Raw genomic sequence first — 16,741 nt, 5'->3', positions numbered from 1 at the left:
AACATTGTTTATGAACAATGCTTATGATGAACATTCGAAATGCGCATGCGAAATTTAAAGCATGCCACACACCAATTCAATCGTGTTTGCACACTTTCCTGCGCTTGTTCTTTCTTCCGGACAACAACACACGTTGAAAGCCGAAAACATGACCCAAACGTAAGCATTTTGTTGATTTTATTGTTTGTCAAATTAAAATAACCATCAAATTATGTCCAATAGTCAAACAAAACCGAGTTCAACAGGCAAATTGCCTACTGTTCCCGAAACTATTCTTAAAAAACGTAAACGACGTGAAGAACAAAAAGCTAAATCGATTTTGGAAACGATCAAACACCGAAAAGATCGCCAGGCTAAAAAAGCTCTCATTTTTAAACGTGCCGAGAAATATGTGAAAGAATATCGACAAAAAGAACGTGCCGTAATCCGTTTAAAGCGTCAAGCAAGAGAAAATGGCAATTTTTATGTTCCACCAGAAGCTAAACTAGCTTTTGTCATTCGAACTCGAGGGTAATGTTAGTTTCATTGATGAACTTTTATTAATTTTTCTTTCCAAATAGTATCAATGGTGTTCCACCAAAGCCAAGAAAAGTGCTTCAACTTTTCCGATTGAGACAAATCAATAATGGTGTATTTGTCAAGTTGAACAAAGCTACAATCAATATGCTTCGAATTGCCGAACCGTACATTACTTGGGGTTACCCGTCGTTGAAAAATATTCGTGATTTGGTTTACAAACGTGGTTTCGGAAAAATTAACGGGCAACGAATCCCATTGACCGACAATTCTATTATCGAAAAAAAGCTGGGAAAATTGGGTATCATTTGTATGGAAGATTTGATCCATGAAATCTATACGGTTGGACCAAATTTCAAGTATGCCAATAACTTTTTCTGGCATTTTAAACTGAATAATCCACGTGGTGGTTGGCGCAAAAAGGTTACCCATTATGTTGAAGGTGGTGATTTTGGCAACCGTGAGGATAAGATTAATGTATTGCTTAAAAACATGATCTAATTCTAATTGAAAATAAAAAATCTAAACTTTTTTAAAAAATTTATTTAAATTGTTTTCAAAAATCGATTAAAATCATCGATACAGGTCTTAGCATATTCAATACAGAATTGTGCATCGTCAATTTGAAAAAATGCACCAAGTGGAACATATAATGGTTTAGTAGGATCATATTGATCGCGATTCAACGATTTCAGGTAAAGATGACGTTCACGTATCAAACGTACACGACGTAATAATATTAGTGGAAATTTCAATATTTGTTCATGATTGATTTGCATGGTTGTATTGACATATTCGAATGAGCGTACAATATCCTTTGGATAATCTCGATTCACTTGTTTGGTCCAAAGAACCGCATTTCTTATAATCAATGAACGAATTTCATCCTCATTGAAACCCATTTGTTCAGCAAAAACAAACGTACATTTCTGTTTGCAGCGAGAAAAAAAACAATTAGCCATAATAAAAGCCGATGCAAAAACAAAGCAAACAAACCTTCAGTTGATGATTACTCATCGATATGATTCGTGGATGCCTTCGAACAATATGTCGAATTTCATTGGCAGTAAGCCGATATTCTTCACCCAAATCAGCTAAATTTTGATCAATAGTTTGAATTTTCAGACTGAATAATTTTGGATATTTAACGAAAAACCCAGTGATATCTTGTGGAGTAAACTTTCGAAATTTGAAATAACTAACGTGAACATTTAAATCTTCTAATGGAATCTAACATTTTGAGAAAAAAATCAATAAACATAAATGACATATCAAATGGAAATTTACCGTAAATAGATATGGATTTGAAGTGAGAACTTCACCCATTTGATTAATGTTCAGACCATTATCCAATAAAAACCTCAACAATGGTTGAATATCCTGTTCAAAATCACAACGAACAATAAACGATGCAAGTTTACCATCCTTTTCAATCAATGATAAATCAACATTCAATTTGACTAGTTGTTGTAATGTTTCCGATACATTCACATAGGCAGCAAGGTTGAATGATTTTTTCAGGTTGGGTCGAATTTCATTGAGCAATTCCACATTATCAGCATTGATTGTATCCAGAGCATTGCATCTAAACAATTAATCAATTATCAAAGGAATTATGACAACAACAAAATTCCTTACTTGGCAATAGATTCAAGTTCCTTGGAAAATTTGATCAATTCATTATCATTATTATTTGGCAAAACATTTCGCTGGTTAATTTTTCGGTATGCATATTGAAATGGACCAAATTTGGTAGATTTTTGAAAAATTCGTAAAAATTGAATCAACATTGTTAAATTGTTTTCAAATTGAATCACATGACGAAATTGTAAATGAAATGAAATGATTCATACATGTCAAGTAATTCAAGTAAATTTTTCATCAAAAAAAGAATTGAATTTTTTAATAACTAAATCAAGGTGTTGGTAATTGGAATAAAAATAATCATTTCATTATAAATCAACTAATCACGAGTATTTTATCTTATTATCAGCAGTGTTAACGTCGTAACGAATTTTTTGATCAAATTTATTGAGAAAATTATCTTTTGATCGAATGAAATATTCTTCCACAATATTGTTAACATGATTCCATCGATATTTGGCCCAAATAACACAAAGCGATACACATGATATACTTATTACGAACTAAATCAATTATAAACAAATCCAACAAATTAGTTAATGCAGTGTAATCGAATGACATTTACCTGTATCAATAGCCAAATGAATATATTCCATAATTGTGCTTGAGCAAAAATGCTGAGACCGAATTTGATGGAAATTAATGTTTCAGTAATAACAATGGCAACAAATACCCAACATTGTGTGCCGACACGTTTGCAACGTGTATCAGTACTGTAGGTATAATATTGTCGAACTGATGGTGCGACCATCAATGCAATCAAACCAATACGACCAACATTTAATGGATGAGCAGGTGGTGTTTCGAAGATATGTTTCAAGAAAAATGTATTCAATTCAGTCAATTGCCAGAATATGACTAGTTGGGTAACGGATAGAAATCGCATATATGTACAATTCGGATCAAACCAATGAATCGGTGTCCAGGATTCGGGTGTAAATTGTAGAATCGCACGACGTATCTTCTTCGATGTTGATTGAATATCTCTACGGTGAATGTTTAGAGAAGGATAATTGTAAATAAAATATCACGTACTTGATGCTTTCCCATTTGTATGTACGCATTTCCAGCATTCGACATATAAGCATACCGCAATAGATTCCTAAACCATTACAGATGATAACATCCAATAACCATGAGTCCCACCAACATTCGGCGAAATTTGGCAATAAATGAGCGAAAGCAACTTCAGTAATTTCCCATGTGACCGATATTGTCCAACAAATACCATAATGACGTAACAACAATGCTTTCAATACCCATCCCAAAAAATGTGCCAAAGCAAAAACATCGAAGTGTTCGAGAAAACGTTCCAATGTTAAATTATGACAATCGACGGCATATTCCTGCATAAAAATCATTGAATAAGCATCATTATCACGGATCATTTCATCATTACCTTCTCCGAATCGATTCGAAAATGTTTAAGATCTGGATAGAACCAATACATGATTGCTTTGACTGTATGATAATTCTGGAATAATATGAAGATTATTAGCAATAAATATAGAACGCTGATACCAAAAACTAAACGCCAAAATGCTGGATGTGGACGGGTGAAGGGTCCATTTGGAAACGTCAGCAATGAAATGACCAAGAAAAATAAAACCAAACACCGAATGCCGGACCAGATATTATTTTGCAGTGAAGATTCATCACGCGTGAATGCCGAATAAAATATGGTTATGATGGAAACAACTAATAATGTGATGGTATGTGGTTTGTAGAAAAATTGCAACGATATATCATCAACTGGTCGTTCATTTATGGCATAAAAATTATGATATATTTCTCTTTCCGATATAATCGATGTTTCTTCCGAAGACATTTTTATTTCAAACAAAATTCTATTCACTTAATCAAACGTTCGATTATTTTTGTTCACAATAATCATCATCATAATAACAAATTTATAATATCAACAAATCCATTGATAAGATATCGATTCATTGGATTTTGATTGTGATTTCATGCCATCATCACTTCAAACGAACATGTAAACAACAATCTAATTGAAAATATAATACAGTTACGATTGGATGAATGTGCGTATGATGTGCGTGTGAATAGAGAGTCAAACAAAACAAAATTCACACTAATTCTAAACAAAATCCAATCCAATCCCCAACACACATCACAATGTGTGAATTTTTGGGAATATTATTGATGATGAATCCTATTGTGACATCTATTGGTTGTTACGCTTGGTCATTATTGCCGTTACGGTTCACATTCGAAATCAGATTATTCAATTTTGTTAACTCTAATTTAGATTTTTTTATTGAATAATTATTTTTTGTTTTCAAATAAGGAAAAAAACAAGGAAAATTCAATTCAAAATTAGATTGGAGAAAATTTTTTTTTTTAATTTTAAAATTTAGATTCGAAGGTCAATGTTTCTTTCCTGCTACCATGATGCCCAAAATAATATTTTTTCATATTTTTTTTCCAATTTCTTAAATTGGTCCAGTCTCATTAAAAACAATTCAGTCCCATACACAGTTTATTAAATCCAAGAAATCTCGAGTTGCCCATCTCCATTATCAGAATGGTGTTTTGAGACGTTGTTTGTTTCCGATAATAAAACTCAAAATCGAACAGGGTAATTAAATTAGTTTTGAATTGATTGAATCATTTTCGAACATCAATTCGAATGACAAAAAATATTTCGTCACGTCGTTTATGAACAATTGCGCGTAAAATTTTCTTCAAACGAAAAATTTTTTTTTGTCAAATGGTTTTTTTGTTTTCGAAAAAATTGACAGACGAATATTGATTGATTGAATAAACAAAAATGAGTAAAGTAAGTTTTTTTAAATTTATTTTTTGAAATTATTATTTCAATAGCAATCGACTTTTGTTTAGGAAATCGACGAACAACGCAGTATCAGCCGATTGGAAAAGCTTAATTATCAAACTTTGGAAAGTCATGTTCCATTGCTTTCAAGCGAAAAAAAATATTTTGAATCTTTGAAGAAAATTCAAGATAATTTTGAAAATAAACGCGAACTATTATTAAATTCATGTCCCAAATTGAATGAAAATCTGAAACCTTCTGGCGAACAGCGGAGAGAAAATATTCATGTTTGCGATGATCTATTGAATGATTTGACACAATTTCAGCAATTTCAAAAAATGTTGAAAAAAATCTACTAAAAAGCATCGCATGAATATTCATAAGCCGAATTATCATGAATGAATGAAAAAAGCCGAATTATCGTTTTTCAAGTATTTGTAAATTGCACCTACAATTTTTTCGTTGCGTTTTATTTAAATCATTCATTTATACAAAAAAGCCAATTAAACAACTTTTCCATTTATCAATATCGATCGATATGAATCATATGAAACTTGAATCAAACACCGAAAGACAACACTGCGTTTCCATGGTGGCCAACAATCGATTCGGTTTGCAAAAGTTGGATGATCAACATGAAAAAATAAAGTTCAATTTTATTTCTGGTCTGATGACTAACTAAATGATAAATGATGGCCGGAATAAATGCACCACTACTGCCTTATAATAAAGTCAAAACTTGTATCGATTAATTCAAAACGATCAATAAAATGGATTGTTATTTACTATGTATATCAAATGAGATCTACCATTTTTATATTATGTCATTTTTTTCATTTGTATTGCATAACTTGTATTTTTCTTAAAAAATAATGATCACCATAAAGAACCACAACCACTCAAACAGAAAGCAGTAAATGATTGGGTGTACTTGGCAAACGGATCCAATAACAACCGTCAATGTCAATATCACCATTATTTATTAAATGTAATTTACTTTTTTGTTGTCGTCAAAATTTAAGCTAACTTGATAGAAGCGAATAGAGTGTTGCCAGTTGGTGTTGTGACAAAGCAAACAATTGGAATAGATTGGTGTGAATAAATTTTACAGAATTTTGATTCAAAATTATCTGCAAATCCTAAAGTATGTCGCAGGATAGTAATCAGAAAATAAACTTTGCTGAAGGCAAGTGATGATAAAATATGTTAATGTTAATCTTGAAATGATGTTTGAATTGTGTGTTGCATAATATAGCTGGCGAACAAAATGATAGCAATCAAGGTGTTTGTGGTGTCATATTGACATTGTTTTCCATTGGTATAGCTGCCTGTACATTTCCATTATCATTATTCTTTTGTATTAAAGTTGTACAGGAATATGAACGAGCAGTCATCTTCAGATTGGTATGTTTGGTTGTGATTTGTTATTTTGCCTTAATATCATCCAACTGACAGGGTCGATTACTACATGGTGGTGCAAAAGGGCCGGGAATTTTCTTCATTTTACCTTGTATCGAACATTATACCAAAGTTGATCTTCGAACATTAACATTCGATGTACCACCACAAGAAGTGTTGACCAAGGATTCGGTAACAGTCTCGGTGGATGCTGTTGTTTATTATCGTGTACATAATGCAACAGTTTCGGTGGCTAATGTTGAGAATGCTCATCATTCAACCCGTTTATTGGCTCAAACTACATTGAGAAACATGTTGGGTACACATAATTTACATGAAATTCTATCCGATCGGGAATCAATCTCGAATTCCATGCAGGTAATGCAGCATAGTTAGAATGATATTTTGATCATAAAATTGATTTCCCAATATAGACTGTTTTGGATGAATGTACCGGCGCTTGGGGAATCAAAGTGGAACGTGTAGAAATGTAAGACGTTTGATGATAATGATGATGATGGAATTGTATGTTTTCTATTTCAAAATAATAGCAAAGACGTACGACTTCCTGTGCAATTGCAACGAGCGATGGCTGCTGAAGCTGAAGCTGCTCGCGAAGCCCGAGCTAAAGTTATTGCTGCTGAAGGTGAGCAAAAATCGGCACGAGCATTGAAAGAAGCGGCCGAAGTTATCGCCCAAAGTCCAGCAGCATTACAGCTACGTTATCTACAAACATTGAATACAATTTCGGCGGAAAAAAATTCGACAATCATTTTCCCATTACCAATCGATTTTATCAGTCATTTCATTCGACCAACTGTTTAACACTTTATCCGTCCATTATTTGTGGATCAAGTTTCTTCATTTATTTATTTCAATTGAAATGTTTTGAAAATTAAAAATTATTAAATTTAAATTCTATATGATTAGAATCCATATATGATTTGTTTTCCTTCAATATTATTGATAGAATCAATAAAAGTTTGTTTCTTGTTTTCACACTGTTTTTGTTTTGAACAGGCCGCGCCAAAAATTTCAATTTTTTCGAATACGTCGTTTCTGAACGGCGTCACCTGGTGGCAGTAAACAGCACACGTGTTTTATTTTTTTATTTTATTTATTTTTTTGAAAACATTTTTGAAAATTTTGTATGATTTTACCGAAAAACGATGGACAAAAGAAAAAATAATAAATTTAAAAAGTCGAAAAATTTCAAGCGAAAATTTAACAACGATCATGGTGATGGCCATAATGATAATGATGTTCAACAACAAAATTCTGGCGGACAATTGATTGAAACGGGCGAAAATGAGCAACCTTTGACGACTATTGAGGATTATGATCATGATAATCCGGATTCATTGAAAAATATGACCAATTCAAATGATAAAATATTCAATCCTAAGCGTTTTAGAAATGTCACCAATCAATCAAAACGTTTGATTATCATATTGGAGCGGGCAAATTTAGAAATTGTAAAAAATAAAGAAAAATTTGAACTATTAAACACTGATGATCATCAAAATCTTATCAAAAAATTCAAAAAAGATCCAATGTTTTGTCGCCCGGATATTCTGCATCAATGTTTATTGATGTTATTTGATAGTCCGTTGAATCGTGCTGGTTTGCTGCAAGTATATGTTCATAGTGAACAAAATGTGTTGATCGAAATCAATCCACAAACCCGAGTACCACGAACATTTAAACGTTTTGCATTTTTAATGGTGCAATTATTGCATAAACTTAGTGTTCGGGCATCCAATTCATCCGATAAATTGATGAGAGTGATTAAAAATCCAATCACTTTGCATCTGCCGGTTGGTTGTCGTCGAATTGGTACCACATTCAAATCAGCGAACTTGGTTAAACCAAAAGAACTTGTGCCGAATGATAATCAACCCATAGCCATAGTGATTGGTGCAATGGCACATGGTAATGTTGAAGTTGATTATACTGAATCTGATGTATCAATATCACAATATCCGTTATCAGCTGCATTGGCATGTACAAAAATCTGTTCAGCATTCGAAGAAGCATGGGAAATATTCTAAATCAAATTAATTATTTCAACAATTCATATTTTGTAATATAAAAAACATTGAATAATTTTCCTAAATTTAATGAATAAAATGAATTCGATTCCAAAATCCAATGTTAATCAACCGAATGAAATTTCCAGCCAGCCAATAATGGATTCCATTGAAAAAATGCGTGTGCGTATTATGAAGACAGTGAATATGGATTATCGTTTTGAAAACCTGAATCATATCCATTTCAATTCATATTCAAAAAACTATCGAATTCAATCGAAAATTCGACACCAACCATCACAATCAATTGATCGTTCGAATATTTGAATGAAACAAATCTTGACATTCTTATAAATCTCAAAAATAAATTTACTATAGTTTAGCATGTGTCAACAAACTAATTTTTTTCTACGCCAGGAAAGGAAAAAGGAACAAATTTTTTCCGTTCAAATAGATTGATATGATCGGCGTGAAAAATAAATTCATTTCAATCGAAACTTGTTGCTCAACAAGGCAAACGATATTGAGAGAAAAGTGTGAACACCTGAAGACCTGAAGAGATAAGTTTTTTTCTGTTGATCAAATACCCTGCTGTGGTGTTGGTAGAAACACCTTGGTTGGCAAAAAAACTTGTAAAATAATAATAATAATAATAATGTATTGCAGGTGTTAATCATTTCTTGTTGTGTGAACACCTGAGAATATAACATTAAAGATGATGCATATAAAAACAAGCTCGCTGACCAAACAAATTTGTAATGGTATTATCTAATTCTTATCTCCATCATCATCAAATCAAATAAGAAAAATATTAAAATCTTTATTCGCCTTGAATAACCTTGATCATTCTTTATCCCCTATAGAACCAATATCAAAGATTCAAAAAGATTTTCATCGTCGTCGTCGTTGTTTTTGTTGTTCATGAATGGTCAAAAAAATTGAATAAAGTATTTGGCAAATAAGACTTTGACTTTTACAATCAAACAACAACAAATTATCGATTTATAGAGAAGTTTGATTTGATTTGGTTTGCACCTAGACAAATAGAGATTCAATGAAATATGAGTGGACTGTGTGGTTTGATCTTGATCTTTGATCATCATCATTACAGTCATGATTGCATTAATTTTCATTCAAAAAATTTCTTTTCATTTAGAAAGGCAGCAGAAGGGTCAAAAGTGTTTTTTTCTTTGCAAATATAATTTGGCTTCATTGACCAAATGTGTGAAAAAATGTGAATCGAATTATCGAATTTGAATAGAAATTGTTTTCTTTCTTTCGCGTTTGGCAAACACACACAATAGCTGCCTTAATAATATTTGCGCGTTACCTAAACACAAAAATAAAGAAAAGAAAAATTGAGAAGCCAGAAAAAGAAATAAAAGAAACGGTGGTGGTTATTATAACACCAAAATTTCAATCAAATGTGACCCTTTTCTGAATTGAATTTGGACCAAATGTGTGCATGAATCGTTTTGACGATGGCTATTTGGTTGTGTATGGTGGAAATTTGCCATTGAAAAGCTAATAATAATAACAAACAAAAAAAACATTAACCACCAAATTGATTTGGCGGCTCGAATCGGCGGAGGAAAGCCAGCGAGAGAGATAACCGCTTTGCACACCTTTTTCAAGATTGGAAAATTTCCTTCTATTATTGTTATTGACGACAAACATTTGTCAAATGAAATTCAATTCTTCGGTAGCCATTCATTTTATCTATACAGATGCAGATTTTATATCCAAAAATATTTTTTCTGTCAATATCAAAACCAATGAATGATATGACCACTAACATTTGTTTCTTGTGGAAAAGAAAAGAAGGCAATAACAGAAAGAATGAATGAAAATTGTTTAAATTGGATTTGAATATGATTTTGGATGGTTAATTGGTTTGCAAAAGGTGTTAAAAACATCAATTATCGATCAGTACCCACACTTTTTATCACCAACATGAACATGTCATGTGATAATTTTTTGCAGTAAAAAATAATATTTTGTAAAATTAAAAAATCAAAAATTTGAACATTAAACCACACATCACATGATGAGTGATCCAGAAAAACAATATTCGTTTGACAAGAGATTATTACTGTGAGTGAACAAAATAAAATTGATAACATCAGACAATTGATAATGTTTCTTAATCGGATAAATAATATTTTCCACTTTCCTCATGGACACACCTGAGTTTTTTCTTATTACTTAAGTCATGAAAAAATGATAAAAATGATAATCTTATCGTTTTCTTGAGATTTTTATTTTCCACCATCATCATCAAGTGTCAAACAGAAAGATGGCAATAGAGAAATAAAAATTGTATTTGATTTATGATGATGATTATTTACTTAGATCAAAATGTTCTTTTTATTATTTGTATTATTAGGATTATTGTTATTGGTTATCATCCAAAATATTAAGATGGTGTTGTTGTTGTTGATGTATTTTTGTCCAATCCATTCTTGTCAATGATAATCGTAATGCAACCATGAACAACATTGATTCAATATTCGTTAGCCAAATTTGTTGACCTTAGACAGTTGTTGAATAATAGTAATATCATTCAAAGCACAGTTAACGAATATTGAATCAATGTTGTTCGTCTATGGCCAATATCATCGAACCCCATAACTTGAAACTGCATAACTTGTTTCAATTTCTTTAGTTGATTGCCGTGTTATAGCATAACCCCAACAAGCACACATTCTCCAGTTCTTTGTAAGGACCTTTTTTTCCAAGATCATTCATTCATCACCACCATTCAAACTGACGATTTTTTCCCTCTTATTTGCCCCATCTGAAAAGTGGAGAGAGGCCAAGTTGGTGCCAATGAGCGATTTTTCTTCTTCTTCACCCGAAAGCGCTGCTCACCCGAAATGGTGTGTGTGGTGTGTGCTGATCATCAGGAAAATGTTGCGCGAGGTGTATGGCATAGTGTGTGTGTTCAAACACCAACAAACCAACACAATATACTCACCGCGCTTGTTCATGGCTATGGCATTCAATGATCATCGAAGATTCAACCACCACTGATCACAAACATTTTTTTACTGACCATTGTTGTGAATGTTTCTTGTTTTTGTTAATTATTGAATTTTTGGAAAATATATTTTCAAACTAAACTAATGTATTTGAGAAAATGATTCGACTAAAACAATATGTCCACATTTTGATGTTGGTCATATTTTGGTTATTGATTGTTGAATGTTCATCATTGAATGTAAAAATCAATGATTGCCCAAAACGTTGTAATTGTCTATCAGCCAGTGTTGTTAATTGTGCTAATCAACAATTTCATCGGATACCCGTCGATCTGCCAAGATGGACTGAATCCTTGATTATGAATGACAATCCCTTGGAAACCATATCATCATCCTCATTGATCATTTCACCAAATAATTTAACATTGATCGACCTATCACGTACCCAACTAAGATTCATTGACTCCGAAGTGTTCAACAATGTTTTCAATGATGTTTCCTATTTGGAGAAAAGTTTAAAAAATATCAATCTCAACGATAATGAATTGACACAATTTCCATTGATTTATCACGCAAATAGTCTACGTTGGTTGAGCATTGCCAACAATCATTTAAATTATGAATCGATTCAATCGATTGATATATCATCAATTTATCCCCATGTTCAATACATCGATCTATCGAATAACTTGATCAAAATTATACCCAAACATTTTCTTTCCACCACCGTAATGTGGAACATTACTCAATTAATACTGGTCAATAATGATTTGGAAATTATTGAACAGGATGCATTCGAAATGTTTCCCAACTTGAAAGTATTAAAAATTTCAAAAAATAACCTGCAGATTATATCGAAGTCGTGGTTGAATGGATTGAATCATTTGCGAGAACTGGATTTAAATTATAATCAAATCAATAAAATCGATATTTTGGCTTTCGAAGCATTAGAATCATTGATATCGTTGAAAATTCGACGAAACAAATTGAACAATTTGGATGATGGGTCATTTTGGGGCCTGACGAATCTACAGAAATTAAATCTTGATCATAACAATATCAGCGAAATCAGTGAAGGCTGGATTTATGGCCTAGAATCCTTGAAAGAATTGACCATCAAACATAACTCGATTGCCAATATTGGCGATAATGTTTGGAATTCGTTACGTAGTTTGATTGAAATCAATCTCAGTTATAATCGATTACAGCATATTCGATTGAAAACATTCGACAAATTAAACTCGTTACAGACGTTGAAATTGTCCAACAATAATATATCCTATGTTGATGACAATTCATTTCGATCGCTGAAAAATTTGCAAACATTAGACCTATCCTATAATCAACTATCATGGACACTAGAAGGATCCACTGGATTTTTTAATGGTCTTGCCCATCTGAGAGAACTACGTTTAGATAATAATCAAATACGTCTGATTTATAAACATACTTTCACCGGATTATCCAACCTACTAATGCTTAATCTCACCGCAAATCCATTATCATCCATTCAAGCAGACTCATTTGAATGGTCATCAAATCTGAATCGAATTCATCTGGAACAAATCGATCTACTTTGCGATTGTACAATGAAATGGCTTTATCAGTGGTTACAAACCAATCCCAAACGACAACAATCAGCCAGAAAAATTCATTGCAAATATCCACATAATTTGGCCATTCGAACACAGAATTCATTTCTAGACGTGCAACCAGAAGAATTTAAATGTCAACACTTTCTCAAACCATATTTGATTGAAAATTTCAGCAATTTAAGCAAACCAATTGCAGCCATCAAAAATGATGATATACGTTTTAATTGCAAAGTTGCCACCGGCAGTAATGATAAAATTCAATTCAAATGGTTTCGCAATAATCAACTAATTGAACATGACCGGGCACAAATCGAAAACATTGCCCAACCATTTTCCGATAATGTTACACATTACACCAGTATATTGCATTTGGTCAACATCCAAGATGATGACCAAGGCCGATATCATTGCATGGCATCCAATAGCTATGGCAGTGTTTATTCGCATAAATTTTCGGTCAATGTTTATGTTGTTCCTTATTTTCTCAAACGACCGTATAATGTGACCGTAAGAATCGGCCATACAGCTAAATTAGAATGTTCGGCTAAAGGTCAACCTAGTCCGATTGTTTCATGGCAGAAGGATGGTGGCGACAATTTTCCAGCCGCTATGGAACGTCGAATGCATGTCATGCCTGCTGATGATGTTTTCTTTATTGTTGAAGTGAAAAAAACAGATATGGGTTCATATAGTTGTCATGCTGCCAATGATGCTGGTTCCATCGTTTCAACAGCCTATTTGAATGTTATCGAAATACCATCCTTGTTACGAAAAATGGTCGATATCAAAAGTCAGCCTGGTCAAACCGTTTCATTAGAATGTATGGCTACGGGTATTCCTGTGCCCAAAGTTGTTTGGTTTAAAGATGGCCAACTATTAGAGCAAACTGATCGGCATTTTTTTACTGCCGGTGGACAAAGGTTAATCATCGCCAAATCTGCATTGTCCGATCAAGGTCACTATTCATGCAATATTTCCAATACATATGGTACGACTAGTGATTCTTGCTATTTGGAAATGGTAACAATTTCCAAAAGAAATTCCGATAATTTTATCACTTCATTCGGTTATGTGATGAATGAATATTGCTCGATTGTCATTGCTATTGTCATATGCGTTGTACTAACATCATTGGCTTGGATTGTTGTCATTTGCTATATACGGCGACAACATAATTCACATCTGCTGAAAACCTTTGAAAACAACCCAGGCAACCATCATTGTATGGAAACTTCAATTGATTTCAATCAACATGCACAAACATCTAAATTTACCGATTGTGATGAATCGGATGTTATTTGTGATTCGGTATGTTTATTTTTATTTGGTTTGTAAAAATTTGCTCAACATTTGTCTTTCTTTTTCGCAGGATACTGGTATCGAAGGAAGTTGTCAATCACAAGAAGATGAGAGAAGTGTTCAAGAATATCATTCCTTACCAAGAAAAAATCATCCATTTTCATCCATGAATCGTCATACAAGTTCCTTATCCCGTCATAAGAAAACCTTTACTAGTTTTCAACAAAATCGTTCAGCAACATTATTGTCTTTGAAATGTGATAGAAATCGTATTTGCAACAATGATGATGATAATTTCTATCAAAAAAATATCATCGCACAAAAACATCCATACCATTATCAGTCAACAATGATGATGGCGCCTCGAACATTTTCATATAGAGATATAGCTCCAATCAAGCAACAACAACAACAACATGATCATTATTATTATTAGTTGTTTATTCATTCATTCAAGGCAGAAAGAAATTAATATTCAACAAATTCATATTGGCCAATACAAGACAAGCCTAGTGTAGTTGACTATGATTTGTTTGTTATGTTTAGTCTGTGATCTCAATTTTCTTATTTTGTTTGTTACAAATTTGGTCCTGTATAATAATATTTTTGTAAAATAATCGATTGAAATTTCATGTTTTTTCTTGTTTTCTTCACAATAAAATATTTGAATCTTTTTCATTCAAAGCTTCTCTTAGGGCTACATGAACAATTTCTTTCAATTCCGATTTTAATCGATCAATTTTGCGTGATCGTTTTCGGATCGGTGATGCTGGTGATGTTGGCGGAACATTGTTTTTTCTTCTCTTGATCGGTGATGAAGTGTCGTCCTTGCTTTCATCGATGAATTTTCTTTTGGAACAAACATCGTTTGTTGCAGCGAATTTCATTTGATATGGAAATGGTTGATTGGGATGATGATGATCATTGATTTGTCGTTTGTTTTGGTTGTTATTTATAGCAGCAATAAGTTTCTTTCTCGAATGGAAAAGTCTTTTATTTATTGTTAAATTTTCCTTTTCCATTTGATTGAAATTTGAAGTCAGTTGTTCATATGGATTATCAATCGACGTTTGCTTCAGACGATCATTTGTTTTGATGATGGGAGTAGGAGGAGGAATTGGTCGATCAAAAGTTGATAAATTCTTTCGAGTTAGCATTGGTGAGGGTTGATGAACATTTTGTGAATATTGGCAATAATCGATATATTCATAGTGATGATCAGGTTGTTGTTTGATGTTGTTCAAACCCGAACGAGAATTATACCAAGGATTCGTTCGGATGCGCGTTCGTAAATGATGGTAGTCATCATCATTATCATGATTGACTATTGATGATGATGGTTGACCAACAACATCGTAAATGTGGTTCATATCAAGCATTTCTTTGCATTCAAACGAAGATTGCCGATAATGGCCACTATGGATTTGAGGTATATTATTTCGATTATCAGATTGAATTGGTTCAAAATGATTTCGTAATTTGATATCAATCAATTGATATGATGAATCCAAAACGCTGTTGTTTTGCATCAAACATCTATTAAATTGAATGTATCTACTGAATTCCGATTCCGTCACTTCAATTGATGATTGCACATTTTCTTTATTATTATTCAATCGGAATACATTGGGTTCGCATTCCAATTGTTGCTTGGAACGCCGACGGAAACTCAATTTTCGTATCAATCGCATTGTTTTTTGATCAAAGGAACATGTTTAGGAAATCCTATGAGGAAAAAACAAAGTATTACAATCAATCAAATAATAAAACACCACCAATACCATTCACAGATCAAACATGATGATCAATGAGACAATATTACACAAATATGGATGGTGGGTATGCTACATCACTTGTCTAAAAATTAAAAAAAATCAAGCATGTCGCTGGAAGATAGGTTTGTTAGTGATGTTGTTATCATTGAATGTCCACTTTTGTATAGTCGAGAAACAACTTGTTTAATAACACAGCACAGTGAGGATCATTATCAACAACAACGCATAATGGTGAAATCAAACACGCACACCACTAAACTACTTGAACACGTTTATGATCAATAATAATTAGTTAAAAATGATGATTATTTATCATCAACAAAACACTATTATTATAAATCACATGTTATGAGTGCTCCATTGATAATTACCAGGTGTTTCAATCAAAAAAGGTTGCCATTGATTTTTTCTCATTCATTCCATCATCATTTACATCAAATGAAATGAAACGTGTGTTGAAAAGTGGGCTATGTTATGACAATATGCTTGAAACTTCACCAAACGATTGTTTTTGCTGAATTTATTTTTAAAAATAAATTTCAAGAAAAATATAGATCCACTCGGTGGTTTGTAGAGCAAAAAGAGAATGCAAATGAATGGATGAGAGAAAAGGATTTACGGCAGTGTAAATCCTTTTGAAAGCTATTGTTGTTGCAGGAAAGTGGAATGACGAGTTTTTCACTGTTATGATGGAAAGGATTGTACA

The 16,741-nt window shown here is 32.6% G+C and overlaps 8 protein-coding genes across 8 annotated transcripts; 5 read left to right on the top strand and 3 right to left on the bottom strand.

Moving 5' to 3' along the window:
• The first annotated feature begins 6 nt into the window (after positions 1 to 6).
• Positions 7 to 1,060, top strand: RpL7 (ribosomal protein L7). Its single transcript, XM_027346954.2, has 3 exons — positions 7 to 159; positions 223 to 510; positions 561 to 1,060. Exons 1-3 carry the CDS (start codon positions 62 to 64, stop codon positions 1,015 to 1,017), a joined length of 843 nt encoding a protein of 280 aa, XP_027202755.1. The 5' UTR covers positions 7 to 61; the 3' UTR covers positions 1,018 to 1,060.
• Positions 1,040 to 2,353, bottom strand: mTerf3 (mitochondrial transcription termination factor 3). Its single transcript, XM_027346948.2, has 4 exons — positions 2,155 to 2,353; positions 1,804 to 2,101; positions 1,513 to 1,746; positions 1,040 to 1,445 (listed from the first exon to the last, which is right to left on the bottom strand). The coding sequence occupies exons 1-4, from the start codon at positions 2,304 to 2,306 to the stop codon at positions 1,062 to 1,064; spliced, it is 1,068 nt and encodes a 355-aa protein (XP_027202749.2). The 5' UTR covers positions 2,307 to 2,353; the 3' UTR covers positions 1,040 to 1,061.
• A 47-nt stretch (positions 2,354 to 2,400) lies between these two features.
• Positions 2,401 to 4,150, bottom strand: LOC113796641 (phosphatidylserine synthase-like). The gene is made up of 4 exons (XM_027346947.2): positions 3,560 to 4,150; positions 3,196 to 3,506; positions 2,726 to 3,146; positions 2,401 to 2,663 (listed from the first exon to the last, which is right to left on the bottom strand). Exons 1-4 carry the CDS (start codon positions 3,986 to 3,988, stop codon positions 2,484 to 2,486), a joined length of 1,341 nt encoding a protein of 446 aa, XP_027202748.2. The 5' UTR covers positions 3,989 to 4,150; the 3' UTR covers positions 2,401 to 2,483.
• A 316-nt stretch (positions 4,151 to 4,466) lies between these two features.
• On the top strand, positions 4,467 to 5,949 carry LOC113796650 (uncharacterized). The gene is made up of 2 exons (XM_027346958.2): positions 4,467 to 4,963; positions 5,026 to 5,949. Exons 1-2 carry the CDS (start codon positions 4,955 to 4,957, stop codon positions 5,314 to 5,316), a joined length of 300 nt encoding a protein of 99 aa, XP_027202759.1. The 5' UTR covers positions 4,467 to 4,954; the 3' UTR covers positions 5,317 to 5,949.
• Positions 5,950 to 6,000: 51 nt separating this feature from the next.
• LOC113796645 (band 7 protein AGAP004871-like) lies at positions 6,001 to 7,354 on the top strand. Its single transcript, XM_027346950.2, has 5 exons — positions 6,001 to 6,143; positions 6,213 to 6,361; positions 6,413 to 6,733; positions 6,790 to 6,845; positions 6,907 to 7,354. Exons 1-5 carry the CDS (start codon positions 6,104 to 6,106, stop codon positions 7,178 to 7,180), a joined length of 840 nt encoding a protein of 279 aa, XP_027202751.1. The 5' UTR covers positions 6,001 to 6,103; the 3' UTR covers positions 7,181 to 7,354.
• A 90-nt stretch (positions 7,355 to 7,444) lies between these two features.
• Positions 7,445 to 8,770, top strand: LOC113796644 (ribosomal RNA small subunit methyltransferase NEP1). Its single transcript, XM_027346949.2, has one exon. It carries the CDS (start codon positions 7,525 to 7,527, stop codon positions 8,404 to 8,406), a length of 882 nt encoding a protein of 293 aa, XP_027202750.1. The 5' UTR covers positions 7,445 to 7,524; the 3' UTR covers positions 8,407 to 8,770.
• A 2,632-nt stretch (positions 8,771 to 11,402) lies between these two features.
• LOC113796611 (uncharacterized) lies at positions 11,403 to 14,938 on the top strand. Its single transcript, XM_027346914.2, has 2 exons — positions 11,403 to 14,269; positions 14,331 to 14,938. Exons 1-2 carry the CDS (start codon positions 11,525 to 11,527, stop codon positions 14,694 to 14,696), a joined length of 3,111 nt encoding a protein of 1,036 aa, XP_027202715.2. The 5' UTR covers positions 11,403 to 11,524; the 3' UTR covers positions 14,697 to 14,938.
• On the bottom strand, positions 14,681 to 16,629 carry LOC113796614 (uncharacterized). The gene is made up of 2 exons (XM_027346916.2): positions 16,042 to 16,629; positions 14,681 to 15,985 (listed from the first exon to the last, which is right to left on the bottom strand). Exon 2 carries the CDS (start codon positions 15,949 to 15,951, stop codon positions 14,911 to 14,913), a length of 1,041 nt encoding a protein of 346 aa, XP_027202717.2. The 5' UTR covers positions 15,952 to 15,985; positions 16,042 to 16,629; the 3' UTR covers positions 14,681 to 14,910.
• Between the last annotated feature and the right edge of the window lie 112 nt (positions 16,630 to 16,741).

Source organism: Dermatophagoides pteronyssinus, unplaced genomic scaffold (assembly GCF_027571235.1).
Source record: "Dermatophagoides pteronyssinus isolate colony J.1.1.1.1 unplaced genomic scaffold, Derpt_VIB-CSIC_2022.12 sq0001, whole genome shotgun sequence".
In the NCBI taxonomy this organism is placed as follows: Eukaryota; Metazoa; Arthropoda; class Arachnida; order Sarcoptiformes; family Pyroglyphidae; genus Dermatophagoides; species Dermatophagoides pteronyssinus.
This window is presented reverse-complemented; position numbering and strand designations above follow the sequence as displayed.